The 26,873-nt window shown below is 36.6% G+C and overlaps 1 protein-coding gene across 1 annotated transcript in view; it reads right to left on the bottom strand.

Moving 5' to 3' along the window:
* Window positions 1-763: 763 nt before the first annotated feature.
* Window positions 764-26,873, bottom strand: part of si:ch211-158d24.2 (multiple epidermal growth factor-like domains protein 9) — a 49,105-nt gene continuing 22,995 nt past the window's right edge. Inside the window, exons 3-6 of the mRNA XM_067393959.1 lie at window positions 22,182-22,321; window positions 18,725-18,874; window positions 13,726-13,995; window positions 764-2,849 (exon numbers count right to left, since the gene is read on the bottom strand). Coding sequence (XP_067250060.1) covers window positions 2,374-2,849; window positions 13,726-13,995; window positions 18,725-18,874; window positions 22,182-22,321 — 1,036 coding nt within the window. The 3' untranslated portion in view covers window positions 764-2,373. The remainder of the gene's footprint in view (window positions 2,850-13,725; window positions 13,996-18,724; window positions 18,875-22,181; window positions 22,322-26,873) is intronic.

Raw genomic sequence — 26,873 nt, 5'->3', positions numbered from 1 at the left:
TAAAATCAGATGCCTTATGATTTGGATTTCAACAGTAAGCTTTAGGGAAAGTACAGTGAAACCTAACAAACACACAGCTGCAGGGTGATCAGAGTGCAATATTTAGTCAGCTAATTTGATTCAATTTTTTTTTTTTCTTGAAAAATTATGCACCTATAAAATATATTCAATTACAGATAAAGATATCTTAAAAATGAAGATAACCAAGCATGTCTAAAGTTCTTCTGAATTGCAAAATGTCTAATTTCTGCAGAAATAATGACTATTTTCAAGAAGGATTTCCAAACACACTGCACATTTTCCATACATTTAGACAACTTTTATTAATGATTGCTATCAGGAGATTGTGAAGAGAATTATTTTAAAATGTTAGGTCACCCCAAAAATAAAATCCTGTCATCATTTACCCACCCTCATATCAAGACAAACCAGCATGACTACTTTCTTCCTGTTGTTGAACTTTAATGTTAACGTTTTTGTCCATACAATGAAAGTCAGAGGGGTCCAAAAATACACTGTCCCATTTACTTTTTTTTTTTTATTGTATGGACAAAACAGTTAACATTAGTTGTCTTTTTTATTTTGGAGTGACATACAGAATGTTCGTTTTTGGTTAAATTGTCTTTTTAACATCGGAAAAGTCATACCCCTTTTAAGCAATCCATTCACTCATTCAGTTTCAAAAAGTGACATACCATCTCTTTGAAGCATGACCTTTGATTCAATAATCCTTTATTTTCAGTCATTTGACAGCTCAGGAATGAGAAAATACAGCATTTTCCACCAAAATCCCATTGTATACTGTGAGTTATTAACACGTAACCTGACTAAATAAATTAGAAAGAAAATAAGAGAAGAAAATAAGACTTCCAACACGTCTTTGAGGTTGTGCTCACAACTCGGCCTACAGTTTGCATTCGGTATGATACACTGTACAATGCAGCATGAAGATTGAAAAAACATTGATAAAGTAAGACCACAGAGACAAACACAAAAGATAAATAAATAGGAATTAACAAGACGAATTAGGAACAAAAAAACAAAACAAAAAAAAACAGTTCAAACACCAGTCCTTTGTCCAAATCATCAAAATGATCCTGAAGAATCACATTTAAAAGGGTCCTTGCAGACAAATGGAGGAAAAAACAATGTGTCCACCGTCGTACCTTACAGGTTCCCAAAAAAGTCTTTCCACTTCACAAAGTCTTCTGAACACGCTCCTCGTGGGTTATTTTACACTTACATGGCTTTCGTGAGTACAATATTGTGTCAAACATTTGATCAGTTTTCGTGAAACTATGCAGCAGAAGAAATCCAGTCTTTTTGTACATTCCTGCGTAGAATCCAGCTCTACACAGTTAGATCTGAAACTGTCTCCACACTCAACACACTCTCTCTCTCTCTCTCTCTCTCTCTCTCTCCAACCACACACCCACTCACACACATAAATACAATAAGGCTGAAACAGGTGCTAGCGTTACAGGTATGACTGTTATGTAGCATGTTCAGTTTGGTACCAATCTGTGACAGGAATCGAGTAAAGAGGAAATCGAAGCGAGACTGCATTCCAAAGAAATGCAAAGTGCCGCCATCGATATATGAAATAGTCTCTGTCAAAGACGTACCCACACACAGGTTTCCATATCAAGGGCTTTTAACTGGCAGTCTTTGTTTCCTTGCTGATTAAATGAGCTTCCTCTGCCAAAGCCAAAGTAAATTTCTCAGTCGGTGCAATTGGGTGAGTCTAAAAAACTTTTTGAGTTTCCTATACAAACAGCAGTTTTATCTTGGCATGTGGGTCCTCTTTCATGTATGTAGAAGTAGCAACTGAAAGTTAGCGTCCTTACACCCAAACACAGGCTCATTTAAGAGGCAACATATTCGCAATTCATCAATTGTTGTGTCTGAGGGCTACCGTGACGTAACATGTCAATGGCTTGTCTTGTATTTCCTTGATTCCTCTTTAATGTTACAGGAAATATTTTACGAGAGAACACTTTGCATGAAGATATCACAAAGGAAGCAATGGGGAGCTATATAGCGTGTAGAATCAAAGAAGATAGCTTTGGCTCCCAGGGCATCTTTTATAACGTCTTTCATCATAATTAACGAGATAGTTCACCAGAAAATGAAACTTGCTACTTTACTCATCCTCATGTTGTTCAAAAAATGTTTAACATTGTTTCTTCTGTGGAACACAAAAGAAAAGATGTTGGACCACAACGACTTTCGGTACAAACACAAAAACAGGTCTTCACAATTATGTTCCACAGAAAAAACAAAGTCATACAGGTTTGATACAACATGAGAGTGGGTAAACACCAGAATGTTCATTTTATCCCTTTTAAAATAGATACAATCCTACCGATGACTTCACGCTTTGTACATGTTGGCGGCAGTGGCGAGCGCTAACTGCCCATTGGCCGCGACCACGCACGGCTCCTCCTCCAGTAGTCCGTTGGGATCGGCGTGCGGGATGCTATCGTGGTAGCTGCTGAAGCTGATGTTGTCCTCCTTCAGCTCAATGGTCCAAAACGGGGCATTCAGTTTTCGGTTGCGGTACTCACGATACGTATACACGCCTCCGACGAAGCCCATGAGGAGAACGACGACCACAATGATGACGGCGAGAATGATGATGTTAAACTGAGTCCAGGACACTACTGTTAGAGCAGAGGCTGTGCTGTTGTGTCCCGCAGAGTCTCCTGTGCCGGACTGCAGGGTGGGTAGGCTTGGGTGGGTGGTGGGGGAGGAGAAAGTGAGGAGACGAGAAGAAGAAACGGAACTTGTTGATTTGGGGAATTCTGTTGTGGAGGTCTTGATGTCTTGAGTTGGGGAGATCCTTACAGCTGAGAGAGAGAAAGCAAAAGAGTCAATGATTAAAATAGCTGGTGTGTCTGCAGAGGATATAAATGAAAAAATGATTAACTTAGAGTGATTAATTGAACAAGTATTCGAGATTTAATTTATACAGTGAAGATAATATGCGGTGTTATTTTATATTTGATTATTTTATTCATTTTCTGTACCTGAAAACTACTATAAAACTATACCTGGAATACCAGCTGTTGCTTGTAGTTTGATTATTTGTCCCTATTTTCTTTATCTTTATTTGACAGTTTTTTCCTATTTTCCCTGAACATAGCACATATACTGAACTGTACCGAAACTGTGACCCTAAAACTGTGCTAAAAACCGAATTGTGAGTAATTTGAACCATTGCACCCCTATAATATACACATAAAGAATACCGGCCGATATATAGATAGACTTTTCTTACTCCCTAATATCGGTATTGGCCCCCAAAAACAAAAAAAGTTTTACCATAAACATAAAATTATCCATTTAAATGATAAAGAATTTTTCCTGTTGTATGGCTGTCTGCTTGAGCTACTGAGAAATACAGACAATAAAATAAAAATACAATTATTTTTACAGGATCTATCTAAAGACTGGTCATTAATTTGCATATTGCCCTAAAAATAATCATCTTCTATTTTGTAATCAGTGATTACATCCTTTGAAGTGACACATAAAATCCACTGCAAAATGAGCAATCTAAATTTAAAATAAGATCCCCAAAAAGGAAGCAGAAAAAACATGACAAGCATTTGAATTAGAGTTTACCTTCCACTATTTGTAATATTTCCATGTTCATGTTGATGCCTCTATGACAGAAGTTATTAAATGCATTAATAAGCATAAAAGAAGTTAAAGAGGTCATTGATTGAGAAATCAAATTTTCCTTTTGACATACAAGAGGTCAACTTGAAACTTCCTCATTAGTCAGTTAAAAGTTTTTTTTTTATTTTTTTATTGAAACTAAGCTACCAAAAGCCATGTTTTGGATTTTGTCACATTATGGCGTAATGAAAGCCCTCCTCTGCAGAAGAAAATCAATGCCTACTTCTAGACCATTGCCTTTTTAGCCCTGCCCATCGATACGCACGTCATGTAGTGGTAAATACAAACGCAGCAACAAAACGACAGAAACCCCTCTGAGGAATACAAGAAGTTTTGAAGTGCCAAGTTGTGGAAAAACACAGTCTTTGCATTCCTTTCCTTGTCATCCTAATGTTAAGAAAGCACTGATGAACTTTATTTTTAACAAAGTTTTAGATCACATCAGTAAGACACTTCATTTGTTTGCTTCATTTTACTGCGGATTCATATTTACACAGCTCCGTTCGGCGCAGGCTCTTCAGTGAGCCTAAAAATAAAAGATGATTCAGTGACAGCTATTTTGGGTCTGACAGTAATGTTGCAACACACAAGTGTGAGTGTTTTTACCATGTGTCACTATTGCTTTGTCTGTTGCTACCAGGGTGCTTTTGTTATTGTTTTGACCTAGGCCATTCACTGAATTTCTGAATAAAAGTGAGCGAGATTTTCTGTGTTGTCATCAGTAAGACACACTACTGGGTAGTAACTAATTACATGGAATCTGGATCATGTAATGAGATTCCAAAAAAGTACTTTTTAATTAGATTATATTACATTTTAAAATACTCGTAATCAGATTACAGATTACATGTTTTTCTCACAATGGTGGTAAATTATTCATGAGCCTATCAACGAAAACTGAGAGTCACACAGCACTGGATGTATAGAAATCATTTCACTTTTAAGAAGTGTTTTCTCAACATCACATATCTAATTAGCTCCTGACGAACACTTTATTATTATTTGAATTCTCAGTCAGTGAGTCATTTAACCATGAATACCATTTTTGGAAGGCTTTTGTCTTAACATCATTTCTTTTTTACATCCAATGCAGGGAATCCCCAACTTTTTTTGTCAGCTGAACCTCTTTGACCTAATATATTTACTTGGTAACTTAGTAGCCTCTGAAAATTTAAGTTCATAAGTTAAAGACAGGTTTGCATTAAACTCAAGAACCCCCTGGAGTTTCATCAGAACACCAGTCTAGGAAACCCTGATGTATATATGAATATATATATATATATATATCTCTTTGTATATTTGTATCAGTATGGTATATGCAAATCAATGTGATAAACGAGTTAAGTCAAAAGCAGTGTTATAGTCAAGACCACTTAAAACGAGACTAAGACAAGACCAAGGCTAGTCGAGACTGAGTCAAGACCAAGAACAGACTAGCACTCCTCAAATTCATCTGAAAGAACCACATTTACTGCCTGAAAAATGTCTTATTTTTAATCAATAATTACAATTAGAATAATAAGACACTATATAGAGCTGTTACCAATCAATTGAAGTCACTAACAATAAAATTCTCTTTATTGAACTTTTGTAAAAAAAAAAAATAAAATAAAAAAAAAAAAATATCACATTTGCAATTGTGCTCATATTTGTGAAAACAGCTCTCTTTCTAGTGATATTGCTAATTATATCATATGTTATAATATAAATATCAAGATACAAGTACTTTTTTGCAATCATATATTGAATTATGTGGGCATTTGTATTAATTTTGATGACATTTTTTACATAATCCCTTGTTGATTTCTGACCCGGCACAACAGTAACAAAATGAATCATATTAGAAATAAGCTATTGATTGCATTTGAAGCAGGAAGTTTTACATCCAATCATATGAATGATGTTAAAGAAATGGGACAATTTAGCGATATCCCGGCAGTTGAGTTCTTACTCTTGAAATAAAATCCTGAGTCCATTTAGTCTGAGACCAAATGCGGCCAAGACCAAGACCTTCAGAAAATTGACCATTTTTTAAGAATCAAAAATAATCTAAAAGTAACCAAAATGTAGTCAGATTATATTACCTTAAATGTGTAATGTAATGAATTATTTATATACAACTTGTCATGTAATATGGAATCAGTAACTGATTTCAATTTGTAAGTAATCTACCCAGCACTGGTAGACATTACAACAACTATCATTTTATTTAAAACACGACACTGAACTAAACTATGAATAGTTAATAAGAATGAGTTAGCCTATGCAATATGCATAAATATTTCACAATGATGGCAAATGTTTCAACTATGTAACAAGATATTTTACAACATCGGAAGTTTTCAAAGCAATTCCATGTAATGGCGATATTTTTAATACATTTTCAATAAATTGAAAATTATTTTAATATGCAAAACTGTTATAGCAATCACAGCAGTGGGCATTTACTTCTAAGTCTTGCATGAGGCATGCCCATCAAAACTGAGTGTTTGAAAGAGACAGTCAAAATCAGGATAGAAAACAGCGTATTACTTCTAAATTATGTTGTGTTTTGATGTTAAAATCTTGATAAGTAGACCTCAGAGAATATTACAAAATAAAAAATAAAAAATGCAGTTTACTTTAAAACCAACTCTAAACCTTGAAAAAACACATAATACAAATATATACATTCAACTTTATGTCAATCTAATGTTAGACACCATAAATAAGGCGTTGTCAAAGGTATACAGTGCCTACACAGGAAATCTACACCAATCATAAACAACTGTCCTTAACATAGATCCATATCTCCAGTAAGGTGAAAGTGCGATCAGTGTAATAAAATCATTAAAAATTATCCAGGTTACGTCAAAGCTTGCAATCACTATTCGTGAGATCCCAGCAACCACTTCAACAACAAATTCACTCACATACCATTGACATGACATCAGTGTGAGTTACTAATTAAAAGAAATACAGTGACACATGCTTTTACATCAGTGGGACGACAGACTCCCCCAGTCTATCAATGACACCTTGATACTAGAGATGCACCAATACTAAATTTATCAGCCGATACCAATACTGATTATTCAGAATGATATCAGCCGACACCAATAGTTTGATTTTCTGGAGGAAAAAAAAAATCTTTTCAAACAAATGCTGTAAACTATACAGGGAACCCTCTCATTTGATACTGGAACATAGCAGACTTGTGGAGAGCAAAAATCTCTATTTGCAGAGATTTTTTTGTAGCAGCTGTGTAAATCACAGAGATGTAAGCCAGGTAGCAAAGTCCAGTGTCAAACACCAAGAAAGCAATCCAATCAGGGAAAAAAAATCGGAACAAATCCAAGAGAGTGCACGAAATAACTAAACAGATAATCCAACATCAAGGTAAGACACAACAATGGGAAAATGCTCAGAATTGCAGACCTTGCAAACAATACTTTGCAATGAACAAAGGGAATCAGGCCCCTTAAATTGGAAGGAATAAAACATGCGACAGAAACAGAGGATAGAGTTCAGTATAAAAGAAGAGGGCGCCCTCTGGTGGTTAGGAGGGGGAACCTCAGGTCGGGATGTTACAGGTTCATTGCTATAATATTATAACAGTCTATATTCAACTGCTATTTATTTTCAGATATAATAATTACACTATAAAACTGAAATAAAACTGAAATGTTTGTACATTGTAGATTGTACATTGTACATTGTTTATACAACTCATTTTCATAAACACTTGTCTTCATTACAAATTTACTCAATCATACGTATCTAATAAACAGTAGGGTAGGGTGAGGGGAAACGTCCCCTCTGTCATTTTTTTCTGTGAAACAAAAGTTAAATTTGTCGAGAATAGCTATCATAGTTTTAGTGACAATTACAAAAAATTATAAACCAAGTATGAAAAAAATATGTAGAGTTTTCATTAAATTTGCCAAGGGGCCGTTAAATGTAAAATGCCCCATGGGTGGGGTAAAATGTCTGACAAGTAGCTTTATACATTTACAGCAAAATCAGAGTACAGGCAGTCTTAGCTTACAATAGAAAAGAATATAATCAATAATTATGATTAAAAAACATTTAATATCATATTTGAAAAATATTGTTGGCTGATGTTAACTGGCTAGCTAACTAGCTACCTGATGCTAATTTGAGGTATTTTTTAAATATAAAGTCCAAATATTTTCTTGCATTTGATTGAACAACAAAGGATTAGCTGTTAAAGACTACAGTAACTATGATGTTGATTTTTTTTTTTTTTTTTAATTATATTCTGAAAATATAATTATATTTTCCTTAAATAGCATAGTCCAAAGGTGCAACAAAATGTATCTTGACTTTATCTAGTGGTTATTTTTTGAAAAAAAAAAAAGAAAAAAAAAAACTTTGGGGGGGGGGGGGCTGGGTGTTTTTTACCCCACTCTACGCTAAATAAGTTCCTCTCTCTCTCTCTCTCTCTATTATATATATATATATATATATATATATATATATATATATATATATATATATATATATATATATATATATATATATATATATATATATATATATATATATATATATATATATTCGTGCTCAAAATTATTCATATAGTAAATATGACCAGAGAAGGCTGTGAAAATAAATCTGCATCGTTAATACTTTTGATCTTTTATTTAAAAAAATCTACAAAAATCCAACCTTTCATTGGAGAATAATAATGTTAAATGGGGGGAAAATCTCATTATGAGAGAAATGTTTTTCTCTAATACACACTGCTCACAATTAATCATAGCCTTTTATTCAATACTTTTTGCAACCTCCTTTTCCCAAGAGAACAGCTCTGAGTCTTCACCTATAATGCCTGATGAGATTGGAGAACACCTGACAAGAGATCAGAGACCATTCCTTCATGCAGAATCTCTCCAGATCCTTCAGATTCCCAGCTCCATGTTGGTGCTTCTTCTCTTTAGTTCACTCCACTCATTTTCTTTAGGGTTCAGGTCAGGGGACTGGGACGGCCATGGCAGAAGCTTGGTTTTGTATTCAGTGACCCATTTTTGTGTTGATTTTGATGTTTGTTTTAGATCATTGTGAGATTTCCCCCCTATTTAAAATTATTATTCTCTAATGAAAGGTTGGATTTTTGTAGATTTTTTAAATAAAAGATCAAAAGAATTAACGATGCAGATTTATTCTCACAGCCTTCTTTGGTCATATATATATATATGTCATATATATATATATATATATATATACATACACACACACACACACACACAGTGTATATCAATACCGATATATATATCCAAGTAATACATGTGTCTTCTTTGAAACACAATGTTAATCTGAAGTTACACCTGCCTCCTGGTAGGTTTAATTTAAGCCTCAGTTTAGTCCTGGAGTATCTCAAGTCTTTTTTTTTTTTTTTTTTTTTTTTTCCCATCCAATGCAATGGTTATCACTATGTCAATAAACACAATTTTGGAATCAATCCCACATTTAAATATACACAAATCCGCCGCGAACTCTATGGGCGCCGCCATCTTGCCTGCCGCCATTACTGCGTGCCTGCGAAGTGTGACGGTGTGACACTTGCCGGTGCCCTTTAATGACATTTCAATGAAAAGCGTATCCTGCTCATTAAAGAAAATGTCTGATGAAAGGGAACATGGGTAGATGATGTCAGGCAGTGGCCAAAACTTACCGATAAAGGTAATTTATTGAAAACATAATGTAATAATGTAATGTAATTAAGAAGTGTATTAATTGATGACAACACTTATTGTGATGCAATAATAAAAATATTTACATTTTTTACGACCTACCGACCTTTTTTTTTGGCTGTTACGGCAAACCAAAATATTTTTAAGGATTAAAAATTTTATTGCTACCAGTTGTAGCAATAAAATACATGTTCTTACAGGTATTCAAGATTATTTTATTAATCATCTGGCATGCGATGAGCATCTCGGTTATGTGTTTCATCCACTTTTGACGCACATCTTGGTCCTCCACTCGACCAGGAACTCTGTGCAATCCGTATGGCCGTAAACATGGGCAGTCAATGTGCAACAAAGGTTCGTGGATTACACAAACGGTTTTATTCCAGGCCTGTAGTTTTGTGCTGTTGTTAAAACAACCAACCACACAACAAGCTCTTCTCGGCATCACTGGACAGCATACGAACTAAAAAAACTATATAGCTAACATCTACTACAGCCTACGGGACCAGCACGCTACTTCTGCTACAAGGCACGCAGTAATGGCGGCGCTGCTTTACTTCCGTGTTTCGCCGGATTTGTCTATAGATGTCACTCCTAAAATTTCGCAGTACTTGAAATTTGCAGCATGGCAAATAAAACTTGTATTCAAATTGTGAATGGATTATATACAGATAGCAAACAAAGAGTGTTCTATATAATCACTGAACCTGTCAATCTCTTCAGTTCAGAGCAGGCTCACAGAGTTCTGCATTCTTGCGAAAACTCCCATTATAATTAATGAGGCTGGCTACACTGCACAAAGAATCTTTTATTTACATTGTTTATACTTTGTTGGTTGCAATGAAAGTATTCACAAATGTGCAGAACTCAGTCATTGAGCTTGCACTGAAAAAAATCAGATGTTTAAGCGGTATTGAGTGGATTCTGACTACCTTAAACACATCTGATTGGCCACTGGCACTCACACAAATACGACTGGGAGTGTTTGAAAGCAGCTGCCTATACTTGATTTTTTTTAAAATCAAGTATAGACTTGACAACAATCAGAACTAAATAAAACAGGCTGTGTGACTGCTGTAGCTTGACATGCCAACAACATGCTTAAACCGTATCAAAACTATTAGTTAGCAAGTTACTGGATTAATGTTAACAAGGTTAAGTAGCTGCTTACCAGCTGACATTCGCTGCAAACATTTGGGCAGCTAATAACATTAGCAACATTAACTACTGCAAGGGTCAACACATCATCAAACACAAGAAGAAACTTCATCATTCAAAATTCCTCTCTAACATGTTAAAACTCAGCTGTCCTGTTTTGGGCCATTTGTTCTTGGCTCAAGAATAATTTTCCATGACAACAACATTTACAAGGTCATTTTACTTTCTTTTCCAGGACGTACTGTATGGTGCAAGATATTTTTTGGCTCTCTGTCACCCTGCTTGTGATATCATGTTCTGCTTCAGCGTGAGATCCGATTTCCAGTAATTGTTAAGAAGACTAGACTTGCAACATGATTTAACACTTGGCTCGGCAAACTAACAGTCAAAGGACTATTGTATATTCTGTTTTTGTATCCGTGTAAATATCCTCTGCTTTTCTGTATTAAAGGTCCAGTGTGTAATATTTAGGAAGATCTACTGACAGAAATGCAATATAATATACATAACTATGTTTTCAGCGGTGTATAAAGACCTTATATAATGAACTATTATGTTTTTATTACCTTAGAATGAGCCATTTCTATCTACATACACCATCTACATCTCCTTACATGGAATTCGCCATTTTGCGCCACAATGTTTCTACAGTAGCCCTAAATGGACAAACTGCTCCACAGAGCACGTTTGCTTGACTGGCTGCTCTCTGCTGTCTCAGACGACGACATCTTTGTCCTATGTCAGCTACCGTAGCTTCTCTAAGGGAGGGGTGAGCTGTGGACTTTCGCAATCTTACCACTAGATGCCGCTAACATTTACACACTGCACCTTTAACTGAGAATCAACTGAAATTGAATACTTACATACAATATAGTATGCAAAAAACAGTACGCCAACAAAGTAGTATGTCCCAATTCATAGTATTCGAAAAAAAGTAGGCGAAATAGTCCCTGGATGACCTACTACTTCTGGAGAGATTCTGAAGTGCGCATTTGATGGACACTACTATCCAATGAGGCCACCGGAGAGGATTTATGAATGGAGGTGAAGTGTTGCAACTAACTCTGGCAGGTCACATGATAATGACAACATGACAGATGTATTATGTCCAGATTACATTCATACTATATAGAACATACTTTTTCAATAGTTGCGAAAAGCTGTAGGTAATCAAAAAATGACGACCAACACCAGAGCTTAATTTTGTGCAGAAAGCCAAAGCTTTCTAAAGCATTTCAACCACAGCAAGTAAGCGATACCCCTAGATGATTACAGCATCAACCAATTATTGGAATTATTTGCTCATTTTTACGTCACATGACAAATTTTATTCTGTCCGCCGCTGCCACTGTTTATGTTAAGCTCTATTTGAGAAAACAGTTATTTTGAAGAATTAATGGTCAGTCTGTAAACTTATCGACCATGCACATATGCTGTAATTCTGCACAAGTGCTAAATTTTTCCCAAATCATAAGTTTAATACAGCCTGTTACATATATTTAATCGGCTACTGTGCCAATCGAATGATAATTTTTATTATCAACATTGCTTGTTTGTGGTGATGGATTCCAAAATGCCATGATCGCTGATCAGTCAGTGCTTTGGTCTGAGCGCTGTCATCGGCTTACAGTACATTTTTTTGGCTTTGTGGCCAGTTGCCACCATATTCGGAAGAAAACCACAGAGAAAAACAACCAATATGGGGAAGTCCCAGAGCAAGCTAAGGTTAAAAAGGGATAAACCATTGTGGTTGGGACAGCTCTGTGGTAATACAGCTAGGGATGCATCGGGATATATCGGCCACCATATTGGTATCGGTTAATTTTTAAAGGTGCTAAAGACATACATTTACATTTTTGCAATATTACTTGAAACTGTCTTTACAAACTGATAAAAGACTATTTATTAGGTGCACTGAAAGGAATAATATTAATATACATCTGTGCACGAGGTAGGGCCTTAAAAACATCAGCCAATCGTTTACGCGATCAACACCGCATGCAATGTTTTTGTCAGGAGACAGGAGTAACAACTGCAGATTATGAGTTACCTGCGGTGAGTCCGACATAATGAATCCACTAACACAATACAGCGAATTCCGGTGGTAAACACTCGTGTTCCAATACTCGTGCACGAGTTTTGGGAGGCGTTCCCTCGAAAGGAGGGGGGTTGTTCTTACGCATGCGCTCATTTAAAAAACTCAGTAACAGTCTTTGGTTTCTCAGTCGACGAAAAGATCCTCTTTATCACCTGTTATTGTTATCGGCCCAATAAAAACAATTTGGTGCAACATGTGCAGCACAAGTCTATCATATAGGCTTCATAAAATTATGATGAGAACATCATAATTGTGTGCTTGAGACATGGCAAAAATTATATAAAAATTTGGATTTAGATTTACCTGCCAATATATCGGTTATCAGCTTTCAAATATAAAGAATTATCGGTTATCGGTATTGGAAAATTTCGTATCGGTGCATCCTTAAATACAGCGTTGATAAGATATCTCTGGGAGAAATTGAAACCACGTGGTGGTGAATGGTTCTAGTGGACCCGAAGTCAAGAACCAACAACTGGACTGGGTTTAGTCTTATAGCTCCCCCTGGCCTATTTTATTGGAGACATTCAACAGATTATTCAGGCGCCTGAAGAAATCCACAGAGAAGAAAACAACCAATATGGGGAAGTCCCAGAGCAAGATGCATATGTTGTGTTTATTTTATAATTATTTTGAATTACCATTGTGTATAAAATGTGCTATATAATTAAACTTGCCTGTTCTTGCCTATTCCACTGAAATACACACACCGGTTGTGTGATGATGTAATTATTTGTAATGATGATTTGCATTTTATTACTTTTTGTTTAATTTTGTTGATAACTCTCACACTCACTCTGATGTTTGCTTGTGGCATTTCTTGTTAAAAGGTAACATGCAGTAATATAGAAGAGGACACAGTAAGTTAGACTGATTTCAGGCTAAGTTTACTTTTTTCCCGACGAGGGTGAGATTGCCAAGGTTCGAAAGTCACGGGTTGCTTGACACGCAATGTCATGGAATCTGGGTGCAGGTTTTTATCAGTGTTTCCACTGTTTGCAAGCTAGGTTCTTTAGGACAGAAACCCCATCACTATTGTCTGGGCATGTTCGTAACTATGCTCTCACATTGCTTAAACACTTGTCGTACCTCTCAGGGTGCAGTTGTGATAGCGGGCGTCCCCCGTGTATCCACGTGCGCAGATCTCACAGTGTGCTCCTGTTGTGTGGTTGATGCAGCGGTGGCAGTGGCCGGTCTCAGGGTGGCATATTTGTGGCATGGAGCGAGGGTCCGCATTCCCATTACAGTCGCAGGGCACGCACACACCTGCCGATTTAAATAAACCGTCTGTGCACACGTTGCATGTAGGGCCAGAGAAGCCAGGCTTACATTCGTCACATACAGGTAGTCCACTGGAATCTGTAAATGAGATCGAACAGATTTGATCAACAACTAAAGGATTAAATAAGGCATTCATAGCTTATCTTATAGAGCAAAGTTTTAGTGGTCCCTTCCTAATGCTGGACTCATGTTGACGTAGTAAGTAAGTTAAAAAGGTTTTCTTTTTATTCAAGCACTGAAATTCAGAAAATGTTTGCAGCCACTTGTAATTCCAACTCCAACAACAAGGTGGCATCACAGCACTAAATTTCAAGTGCTGTGATGCCACAGCACTTGAAACATTTTCTACAGAAGTGCAGAATAACATAAAATTAAGTAGTAATTGAGAATAAATAAATAAATATATATATATATATATATATATATATATATATATATATATATATATATATATATATATATTATATATATATATATATATATATATATATATATATATGAGCAGCAATCTGGTTTCATACTAAATTGATGGTATCAGATAGTAACACTATGATACTTTGATGTTTACTATGGCACTCAATGATTACCACTTAATGATTACATGGTCTTTATTACTCCAAGGTATCATATTATTACCATAGCACACACACACACACACACACACACACACACACACACACACGCATACACACAACTTAGCTGGTGTCAGCTCTAAAATATTTATGATAGGAAAAAAAAAAAAAACACACTTAGCAGGATGTATGAATGGCTGCACTGGATTAACATCCTGACCTGCCTGACACTCACACTCACTATCTGACCAACAACCACCTGCTATCAGGTTTCAAATCAATAAAATGATGTTCAGAATAAATGTAAAATCTTCCACACACACACACACACACATGCAGTAATGCAATCTTCTCTGCAGTTTCAATAGTCATGACACCACTGATCTGTTTTTTCAATGGCCGCTGTTGCCAGGGCAACCCGTCCCTGAACCAGATCTCTCCCCACACCACCAGCCTGACTGGCCTTACTGCCACAGTCTGTAACATGCACAAATCTGTCACGGGCAAATTAGAGATGCAGACACACTGCCGGGCAGTGACAGACGGAAGTGGCCAGAAGGTGGAGGAATTCATTCCGGCACTCCTCCCATTCAGCCATGCCTGTGCCAGCTTCATGGTCCAGCTACAGACAGTGTGATGCCAACATATGTGAGTTTACCACCATTAACATCACATGAGAAACTACTAAATAGTACAGAAATGTGCACACATGCATTTGGCCTCAAATTTGTGCTCTTTTTGAGTGTTTTTGGATCATGAAAGACCCCATGAAATGGCTTGACATCACAGTTTTCTTTCCTGAGTAAAGTATTGTTTGTCTGTCTGTATGTCGTTTTTCATAATTTGTATATCTAACCTAAATGTATCTTATTTTCTAACCACCATGGAGTACTTTTAGATGTGTAAACCTAAAGAAAGACATAAAACTAGGGGGAAAAAATGTAATTAATCTCATGATCTCCAACCTGTCTTTAGAAAGCAAAATTAAACCATAGTAATGTCAAATTCTGCATTTTATCTTATTTTATTGTTTTGTAGGGCTGGGTAAAAAATACAGATTTCTTGACTTTAATCGATTCTCATTTTTATGATTGGTAAGATATTTTTTTTTTTACATTTTTAAATAACTTTCCACAAAATAAACATTCCATCTAAGCAGGTAATTTAGCAGTTCCATGGAAATTTCCAGGACACTTAGCCTACTTATTATAGGAGCACTTCCCTTGGAGCAACCTGGAGTTAAGCGTTTTGCTCAAGAGCACAATTGCAGGATTTGAACCAACACATTTTCAGTCATCAGCACAGATGTTTAACCATTACACCACTCCACAAAGTTTGAACTTGAGGTGAAACGCGAGAGGTGCAGCTGTGGGCCAGCTGACACATTAATAATCACTGCTGATCTGCTTCATCTCCATCATTTTAAACTCCCTTTCATTTTCACTCTCTCTTCTATACAAGATAATAAAATAATTTCAGCTAAATTAATATTTAATGTCCACTAATTTATTTGTTTGTTAATAGCCATGAAATAAGTGGCTTAATGTACAGTCCAACGATAATCAATATAAATATAAATGATTGGCTGACTGTACATTATGCCCTACATATTTGACCTATAAATATATAAATAATACTGAGTACACTTATATAAGAGTTCTGAACTTTCAGTGCCCTCTCTCTCCCTCTCTCTCTCTTCCTCACACTCGCTTGTTGACTTTCCTCCTCAGGCTCCACTGACCGTAAATGTAAAGTGACAACCCAAAGCCACATCACCATGGCTGTTGCTGTGCAATTACATCCAATGGAAGAGAACCTGGGATGGAAAGAAGGTCTTTGATTGGCTCTTTGGTACCAAAGAAATTTTCAGTTGTAACCAAGATTGAAACCAAGGTCGTGTATCAATCCATCAAGGAATGAACAGGGCGTGGTGTAGGCTGGAAAGTGGTGATCGATGTCACTTGACAGGCGTGGTGTAGGCCGGAAGGTGGTGATCGAGGTCACTTGACAGGCGTGGTGTAGGCCGGAAGGTGGAGATCGATGTCACTTGATAGGTGTGGTGTAGGCCGGAAGGTGGTGATCGAGGTCACTTGACAGGCGTGGTGTAGGCCGGAAAGTGGCGATCGATGTCACTTGACAGGCGTGGTGTAGGCCGGAAGGTGGAGATCGATGTCACTTGATAGGCGTGGAGTAGGCCGGAAGGTGGTGATCGAGGTCACTTGACAGGCGTGGTGTAGGCCGGAAGGTGGTGATCGATGTCACTTGATAGGCGTGGTGTATGCCGGAAGGTGGCGATCGATGTCACTTGATAGGCGTGGAGTAGGCTGGAAGGTGGAGATCGATGTCACTTGATAGGCGTGGTGTATGCCGGAAGGTGGCGATCGATGTCACTTGATAGGCGTGGAGTAGGCTGGAAGGTGGCGATCGATGTCACTTGATAGGCGTGGAGTAGGCTGGAAGGTGGCGATCGATGTCACTTGATAGGCGTGGAGTAGGCTGGAAGGTGGCGATCGATGTCACTTGATAGGCGTGGTGTAGGCCGGAAGGTGGCGATCGATGTCACTTGATAGGCGTGGAGTAGGCTGGAAGGTGGCGATCGATGTCACTTGATAGGCGTGGTGTATGCCGGAAGGTGGCGATCGATGTCACTTGATAGGCGTGGAGTAGGCTGGAAGGTGGAGATCGATGTCACTTGATAGGCGTGGTGTAGGCTGGAAGGTGGCGATCGATGTCACTTGATAGGTGTGGTGTAGGCTGGAAGGTGGCGATCGATGTCACTTGATAGGCGTGGTGTATGCCGGAAGGTGGCGATCGATGTCACTTGATAGGCGTGGAGTAGGCTGGAAGGTGGAGATCGATGTCACTTGATAGGCGTGGTGTAGGCTGGAAGGTGGAGATCGATGTCACTTGATAGGCGTGGAGTAGGCTGGAAGGTGGAGATCGATGTCACTTGATAGGCGTGGTGTAGGCTGGAAGGTGGCGATCGATGTCACTTGATAGGTGTGGTGTAGGCTGGAAGGTGGCGATCGATGTCACTTGATAGGCGTGGTGTATGCCGGAAGGTGGCGATCGATGTCACTTGATAGGCGTGGAGTAGGCTGGAAGGTGGAGATCGATGTCACTTGATAGGCGTGGTGTAGGCTGGAAGGTGGAGATCGATGTCACTTGATAGGCGTGGTGTATGCTGGAAGGTGGCGATCGATGTCACTTGATAGGCGTGGAGTAGGCTGGAAGGTGGAGATCGATGTCACTTGATAGGCGTGGTGTAGGCTGGAAGGTGGAGATCGATGTCACTTGATAGGCGTGGTGTATGCCGGAAGGTGGCGATCGATGTCACTTGATAGGCGTGGAGTAGGCTGGAAGGTGGAGATCGATGTCACTTGATAGGCGTGGTGTAGGCTGGAAGGTGGAGATCGATGTCACTTGATAGGCGTGGTGTATGCCGGAAGGTGGCGATCGATGTCACTTGATAGGCGTGGTGTATGCCGGAAGGTGGCGATCGATGTCACTTGATAGGCGTGGTGTAGGTTGGAAGGTGGCGATCGATGTCACTTGATAGGCGTGGAGTAGGCTGGAAGGTGGAGATCGATGTCACTTGATAGGCGTGGAGTAGGCTGGAAGGTGGAGATCGATGTCACTTGATAGGCGTGGAGTATGCTGGAAGGTGGCGATAATAGTAAAATAATATTTCTGTGGAAAAACACTATACAATGATACACTACTAAGTTTTCTTTTGAAATTTTGGTTCAACAAGGAATCCTGAAAAAAAGTATCATGGTTTCCACAGAAATATTAAGCAGCAAAAACTGTTTTCAACATTGAAAATTATAAGAACTGTTATTAATAATTGAGCATCAATAACAATTAATAATAATTGAGAACAAAATTAGCGAAATTCAGCTTTGCCATCACAGGACTAAATTACACTTCAATATATATTAAAATAGAAAACAGTTGAAATTGGAATAATATTTCACAGTATTATTTTTTACTGTATTTTGATCAAATAAATGCAGATTTGGTGAGCTAAAAGACTTGTTTCAAAAACATTAAAAAATTTTGACTGGTAGAGTACATGTCAAGATCCATTAGTGCACGCTATTCTAGAGAAGAGACCTTATATGCCTTCTATTTTCTGCCCTCTTGAATAATTCCCATCCACTTTCAGGACATGATGTGCTGAAGCCAGAAGCTGCCCTGAACCCTGTCAACATGTCACAGAGATGCAGACCCACCGAGATGGCAGCTGCCGCTGGAGGTCTCAGAGGAGCAGGGACAAGGCAGACAGGCGTCCGTGGACCCCTCACCCTGACGCCGGTAAAATTTGGGCAGACACTCCTCACAGTTGTGGCCCTGAGTGTTGTTCTGACAGTCCAAACAAACACCTGGAACACAAGGAGAATATACAGAACAACTGATTATTAGCAATAGTATAGACAGAAAATGACACTTCCTGCCTTCCTGAGAGTCTTATGTAAATCGTTATATAAGGTGAGAACTAGTTTAGCACAGTGAGACTTCAAAAGCTGTTTCTAAAATAAAGAATTCTGCATTTTAAGAGAAGAGCCCTTCACTGAAGCTTAACGTGCTCTCATTCCTAAATGTGCACTGGGTCATTTTTTGATGATTAGGCCCCAGTCTGAGAAACACAGCACTATTTCTCCAATTAGCACTATTCAAGACCAGGGATTTTAAGTGGAGGTCTGTGGAGGTACTGCATGGGCTCCATGAAGAGATATGAAACAAAGTTTCTGTCAGTGTTTTTTGTTAACCAAAACTAAAACTATTCGAAATGTTTGCATAGTCTTTGCATATAAAAATCATTTTTGCATATTGTTGAGAGCTGAAATGAAATATAAATATTAGGTAAAAAAAAAAAAAATGAAATGTTACTTCGGCAACTAACTAAAATAAAAAAAAGTTGATGAACTAAAACTAAAAATCTAAAAATAAAATAAATTAAAGCTAATTATAAATAAAAATAAAACAAATAAAACAGACAAACATCACATAAAATTCCTCAAACTAAAATTCATATGAAAGCTGAAAATATAAAAATAGAACTAATTCAAAATATTAATAAATACTAGAATAGTATATAATAATACTAAACAGAGTTTTTAATTCATGACACTAAACATAAAACAACTAATATTACACAGAAGTTTAAAATATAGGTCAGTCAGTAATTAAATTTTTTTAAGCTATATTCAGTAATCAAAAAAAATATTATTAATATAATATTATTATTAATATAAAAAATATTAATAAATAAAAATACATTATTTAAAATATTGTTATATTCAAAATATATTTCTAAGTGTGGTCTGTTTTATAACTTTGATTATATTAACAAACAAGAAATTTATTATATTATATTAGTTTTTGGTCCATGCTTCTGATGGTCCATGAGGTTTGTAAATTATGCTACAAACATACTATTAAAACGTAACTATGATATTTTTATGGACTAACCATTTTATAAAAGTAATAAGCCCCATGAAGCCTGGTTTACAGTTAAGTTAGAACAGCTTTCATATTATATTATATACACCAATTTTGCATACAATTTTATGCTTAAGTATCTGAATGCAAATCAACAGATAATATTACGCATATATGTGATTTCATAATGTTTACAATATTAATGAAAACTTCAGATTGTTTTATAGAGGGGTCCCTGGAACAACACATAAGTGAGCAAAGGTTAAAACCCCTTGGTTCAGCACAATGTTAATATGTTGTATTTTTTTTAGCTCTGGTTTGATTTTTTGTTCATATTGTGGTTGATGAGAATATGAAATCTTGTGTTTTTATATCTATAATTTCAGTGAGATTTTACCATATTGTAATTATGTCGGAGTTCACTTTTCTATTCTTCATTCTTTGGTTTAATTACATGAAAATATCTCTTCAGCTTTATTGCATCTCAAGCTGCATGTTACAGTTATTCAGTAAGTGTTCTGTATGAAGAAAGACCGAAAGGCTTTGTTTAGTATGTGCAGTATTCTTCTGGCTCTGAGAGTTACTACTCATCTCGTCTCGTATGTGTGTGTTTGTGTGTGTTATTATGCTGTGGGGCGGGTGTGAGTCTATGAACTGTAAGCAGTCTCCGGAGATGCTGATTGGGTTTATGACTGAGGAAGGCTGTAAATCTGACTGTGGCTCTCCGCATCGGGGGAAAGGTTACCAACTACCATCTGCACACACACCGCGGAGGGAGAGAGAGCCAGGGACAGATGGGTTCCTAGACACATGCACTTGAACAAGCAGTTGACAAACACGTCTATGGCATCAGTGGACTGAGGCCTGGGTGAAATGATTTAAGGCAAACACTCCTACACTTCTCAGATGTCAGCAGGTTTGCTTAACAAATTAACACACACACACACACACCAGCATGAGCATTATGTTGATAGGGTTTTTTGGTTCTGATTCAAATTGAGGTTAATTAAGCCTGGGTTGCCTAGGATACAAGGATGGAGAGAGAAAAGAGAGGGAAGTGTGGAGGATGTTGTGATGGATCGCTCTAGGTGAGTCAATCTCAAGTCTGAAGATATCAGTTTAAAGGAACAGTTCACCTAATAAAAGAAAATCATTGTTATGTATTCATCTTCATGTCATAGTCACATCATGTTAACAGTGCATAAATCTTAAAAGATACAACTTTTGATCTTAAAAACATGTTAGTAAATGTTGAGATTTTCATTAATATTATTAAATGCTGTGAGTATTGTTTATTATTAGTTCATGTTAACTAATGTAGTTAACTAATGAGACCTTATTTGTAGTGTTTTATAACAGATCAGTAATTTATTTTTGCATTAAAAATTATATTATATTATATTATATTATATTATATTATATTATATTATATTATATTATATTATATTATATTATATTATATTATATTATATTATATTATATTATATTATATTATATTATATTATATTATATTATATTATATTATAACCAAAGCTGTAATGCTTTATGAAAACAAATTTTATGCTCGATAAGTCTAATGTTTGTATAACTTTATTTTGATACAATTTTGCCAGTAGTTTAATTATATTAGTGTATTAATGTGTTATGTTTTTATGAATACATTTTTTATTTTTTGATGAATTGCAAGATTAGTCTATCTAAAAAATATGCACACTTCAAAAATAACTTAAAAAAAGAAGAGAAAAAACACAGTAAAATACCGTTTTCCATTTAAAAAGTAATATACTGTAAAAAAAAAAAAAAAAAAAAAAAAAAAGGCATTTTGGATAATATTATTTTTCGTTTTCAAGAAAGTAGCCTATAGACTTAATTTCTTAAAATGACAAATAGTACCCAGGATAGATTGTTTTTATGATCAATCTCAGAATTTTTCTCATTTTCACCTAAGATATAGTTCACAAAAACAAATTATTAATCTATCTTCACATTATTCTAATTTGTTTTAAATAATATTCCATGTTTTCTGAAGAAACACAATAGTTTTGTGATAAACAGAATTACATTTAAGCCATTCATCTTCACCTACAGTGAGATGAACACGAGAACCAGGTCAGTTCAATTCATGAATGAATTAATTTTAACTGGTTTTGTTAAGGAAGTGGATAAACTTCTGGATATAATTCCTTTTCCCCAACTCAAAATTCAATGTTGAGACTTTAAATGATGATAAAAGTGTGCTGGACTGACCTGACTGAGGGTGGCAGTAGGTGGAGTGGTTGTTGCATTGACACAGTTGGCATCCTGTGCTGCTGAAGTGGAAGAATCCAGGGTGGCAGTCATCACACTTGGGCCCGTATACTCCTTTCTTACATGTACACATACCTGAACTGCAAGAGAGAAAACACAGAAAACACACTTGAACAAATCGAAATCTCTGCTTGACACTGGCAGTCTGGAAATTTTGCCTGTTATACAGACAACTATATAGCTCCAACTCCCAACATCCTCTTTGTGCATCCAGTTTTCTGTGGTATCTTATCACACACACATGGTTTTGCCCCAGACAGCTAACAATCCTGGTCTAAAATGCAGTCACGCACACTGCAAAGCAGTCTAGACCTTTCATTTTTAATTCCACCATTTCTACATGTGGGTACACATTAGGGACCTGTGGCGCAGACCACATTTGAAACCATCTGCTGCCTCAGACCTGATTCCAGGAATCCCTCTGTCTGTCTCTCTCACACACACACACTTGTGTTTAATTTCAATAAGCCTGTTAAGTTGTCAACCCCAAACAACAGTAGTCTGGTTACTGAAACTACAGAGGCTGTTGGAAGTGTTACATATGTAGGAAATCACAGAACCAAACAGAGAAAATCAGATACCCAGAACAAATTAAAATCTCACAAAGAACTTACAGTTCATCTGTTTATGTAGAACCAAAAATCACACAACCACTTATATCACTGCTTTCATAATAACTCTAGTTTTACATTTTCTGAAGAAATTGTGAATGGTGCTTGAAAAGCTAAGGCAATTAGTGTGATGTTATGCAGTTGTGTTGCATTGCTAATCAATTGCCAAGAGGCTGATAAGTTGCTTTTAGCCTGCTTTTAGTGCTAGGGTGTTCTGGGTGGTTGCTAGGGAGTTGCTAGGGTGTGATGGGTGGTTACTAGGTAGTTGCTAGGCCATTTCTAGGTGATTGTCAAGTAGCTGCTAAGGTGTTCTGATTGGCTTTCACCATGTTTGCTATGTAGTTTCTAAGGTGCTCTGTGTGGTTGCTAGGGTGTTTCTAGGGCGTTCTGGGTGGTTACAAGGTAGTTGCTAGGGCATTTCTAGGTGATTGTCAAGTAGCTGCAAAGGTGTTCTGCTTGGCTTTCACCATGTTTGCTATGTAGTTTCTAAGATGCTCTGTGTGGTTGTTAGGGCGTTGCTAGGATGTTCTGGGTGGTTACTAGGTAGTTGATATGATGGTCTGGGTGGTTGCTAGGGCATTGCTAAGTGATTTTCAAGTAGCTGCTAAGGTGTTCTGATTGGCCTTTAACATGTTTGCTACGTAGTTGTTAAGGTGTTCTGTGTCATTGCTAGGGCATAGCTAGGGTGTTCTGGGTGGTAAGTAGGTAGTTGCTATGATAGTCTGGGTGGTTGCTAGGGCATTTCTAGGTGATTGCAACCAGTCATGTCAACATGCGGGCTGGCTTTAACATATCATTAACTATTCTCTGAAGCAGGGGGGTCTCAAGAGAAGCCAGGTTATCATGGTTAATATGAAAAATCAGGTACATTTAGCAATATAGCAGGTGAATTATGTATATGATGTATATTACAATGTTATGATGAACTATATGCTTTTCTACAGTTATGTTCTAAGTTGTTCAAACTAGTGTTTCTAGGGATACAGTTTTTTTAGAAGGCAGACTGAGATGGTGTGTTAGCACCACATTATTAGCTGATATATAACGTAGTCAAGCAAAAGGTTAATCATATTACTGTAATTGTGTCCAACGTTGTAGCGAGCGATACATAAAACGAATTACCATTATGATACGTGGACTTGTAGATGAGCCTGTATAATTCACTCTTCCACTTCTTCTTCGGCATCGTTCAAACATATGGCTCAATTAAACCAGTATTTCCACTTGCCATTGTGCAGCGTTTAAACAGTTAAGTTCACCGAGTGGATCTCTGAGCTGGTGTGAGTGAGTGAAGGCGGGGCTAATATGCATATTCATGAATCTACGTATACTAAATAAAGCAAGGTTGTAAAAGGTATAAAAAGGTATAAAAAAAAAGAAATAAAAAAAAAACGAAGATGAGTTTAAAAGGATAAAATTATTGGCTAAAATTATTGGAAATACAATTATTAAAATTGTATTTCCCGGGGGTACTGTGCCCACAAAGAAACTGCCATTGAGATGAATGGGAATGCTAACATGTAGCTATATCCAGGTATTATAGACCTCCTTAGTTCAAATCCCAAACCCAACATATAAGCAATGGCAATAGTTATGCTTGTCTTAGCAAGCCCACTAATGACCCCTTGTGCTTATCACATTTATTTAGTAATTTTGCTGATTATCTTTTTATTTAATGGATGCTTTAGCCCTTACTCTTTCAAAACAGTCATTAGTCGACTCCCCATACACATAAACACTCCTCCATATCCTACAATAACACTCATACTTGCACCCCAGGGCTGTTGCGTCAGGTCTGGGGTGAAGGTTGAGGCGAGGTGGGGCTTCCAGGGGTTTTGTGATTGGTTCCTGTGTATGAGTGGAGCGAGTGATAGATGAGAGAGGGGCAACAATGACACCCGTGGGACAAGCTTAAGGCGCTCAGCCATGCTGACAGGATCTCAACACTGGAGACCCCAGAAAAACAACAACAGCCGTGATAAAAGAGCTGACGCTTAGACCCAAAAATAAAAAAGGAGATCTGACAGAAAGTAAGGAGATTTTGAAAGAGCCAAAAAGAGGGTGTAATTGAGGGTGTTTTTTTGCAATACAGTTTTAAAGGGAAATGTGAGTAACTGTCATTAAAATAACAAAAAGCTATAGATGAATGGTCCTAAAAATAGGGGCAGGAACAACATCATCAGTGTCATCATCACCATCCACCCACATTTACAGATCTACTGTCGATATAAAATATGGAAATTGTGACACATATACATATACATATATATATATATATGTAGCCTACATAACTAGACTGAGAGACCATTTAAAGGCCTTTGCAGGTGTTTTGAGTTGATTAGCTGATTAGAGTGTGTCACCAGGTGTCTTCAATATTGAACCTTTTCACAATATTCTAATTTTCTGAGATACTGAATTTGGTATTTTCCTTAGTTGTCAGTTATAATCATCAAAATTAAAAGAAATAAACATTTGAAATATATCAGTCTGTGTGTAATGAATGAATATAATATACAAGTTTCACTTTTTGAATGGAATTAGTGAAATAAATCAACTTTTTGATGATACTCTAATTATATGACCAGCACCTGTATACACACACAAACACACAGACAAACCAAAATTCAGATACCTTGAACATTTCATTTATTAATACAAGTTTATTCACTATAGTTTAAAAAAATGGTAATAAAATATGACAAGATCTCATAGTTAAACTGTGTCAGAAAAAAAAAAAAAAATATATATATATATATATATTATATATATATATATAAGTTATGTCAGATAACACTTTATTAAAACATGGTCAGGTCAAAGTATCTGAATAATTTTTGGCTCTAAATTTGTTTAGTTTTACTGGTAGTTTTACTGGTAGTCCACTGTATGAAGAAGTTTTGGGTATAATATGTCACAGTTTACTTTATTTTGTTATCCTCACTTACATAAATGAACTAGTGTCCTGCACCCAGTAGTAAAAATATTTTTTATATATCAAAAATGTCTGAATAATTTTTGGTTTGACTGTATATTAGTCAAATTGATTAATTGTGATTAAATCGCATCTAAGATATAAAAAAAAATATATATATATATTATATATATATATATATATATATATATATATATATATATATATATATATATATATATATATATATATATATATGTGTGTGTGTGTGTGTGTGTGTGTGTGTGTGTGTGTGTGTGTGTGTGTGTGTGTGTGTGTGTGTGTGTGTGTGTGTGTGTGTGTGTGTGTGTACATATAAATTTTCATGTAGTATATTTTTGTAATACAGTAATATTAATTTAATGTGTAAAAATTGCCTTATTGTCTTCAAAAAATAATGCTACAGACCTCATTTTCTTTATATTTTATATCTTATTATTTTCTCTTCATTCTGTGGTGAAATATAACCCAGACATTTCCTCATGACATTCTCCTTTCCCTTATTTTCATTTGATGTGAATATGGTCTATATCAAGTTGGTTGCTGCAGTTCCCATTCACTGGAAATGGTGTAACACTTCCTCACATCTTCCTAAAATATGTTGCCACCACAATATATATATTAAAAGCACCTCTGCATTGTTACCTAACACACCTCCTTTTAACATTTGTAGGGTGTTAGTAGATACATTTGCACTTGCTGTGGGAGAGCGTGTGGGTGGGTGGGTGGGTGGGTGCGTGCGCACGGGCCAGTAGACAGGTTGCCATGACGATCGTTCGGCACCCAGAGCATTCTGGGGAATGAGAGTGAAGTGTGACATATATGACCTATCAATCACAATCTCCAAAGAAAGAGCAAGGGAGATCAAGACAGAGAGAAAGATCGTCTGTTAACACTTTTTATACAACCGGAGAAAAGGGCTTTTGTGGTGGATGCAATACACAAACATCTGTCCTTCCTAAAAAACTACGGATTCAAAAAATGAGTCAGTGAGAACATATAAAGATGTCTGTTTCCTAAACACACACACACATACTGTATCACACACAAACAGTGATTATCAAGGTCAGA

The sequence above is a fragment of the Chanodichthys erythropterus genome, chromosome 9 (assembly GCF_024489055.1).
Source record: "Chanodichthys erythropterus isolate Z2021 chromosome 9, ASM2448905v1, whole genome shotgun sequence".
NCBI classification, from domain to species: domain Eukaryota; kingdom Metazoa; phylum Chordata; class Actinopteri; order Cypriniformes; family Xenocyprididae; genus Chanodichthys; species Chanodichthys erythropterus.
Note: the sequence above shows the minus strand (reverse complement) of the source record. Positions and strands in the feature narration are given on the sequence as shown.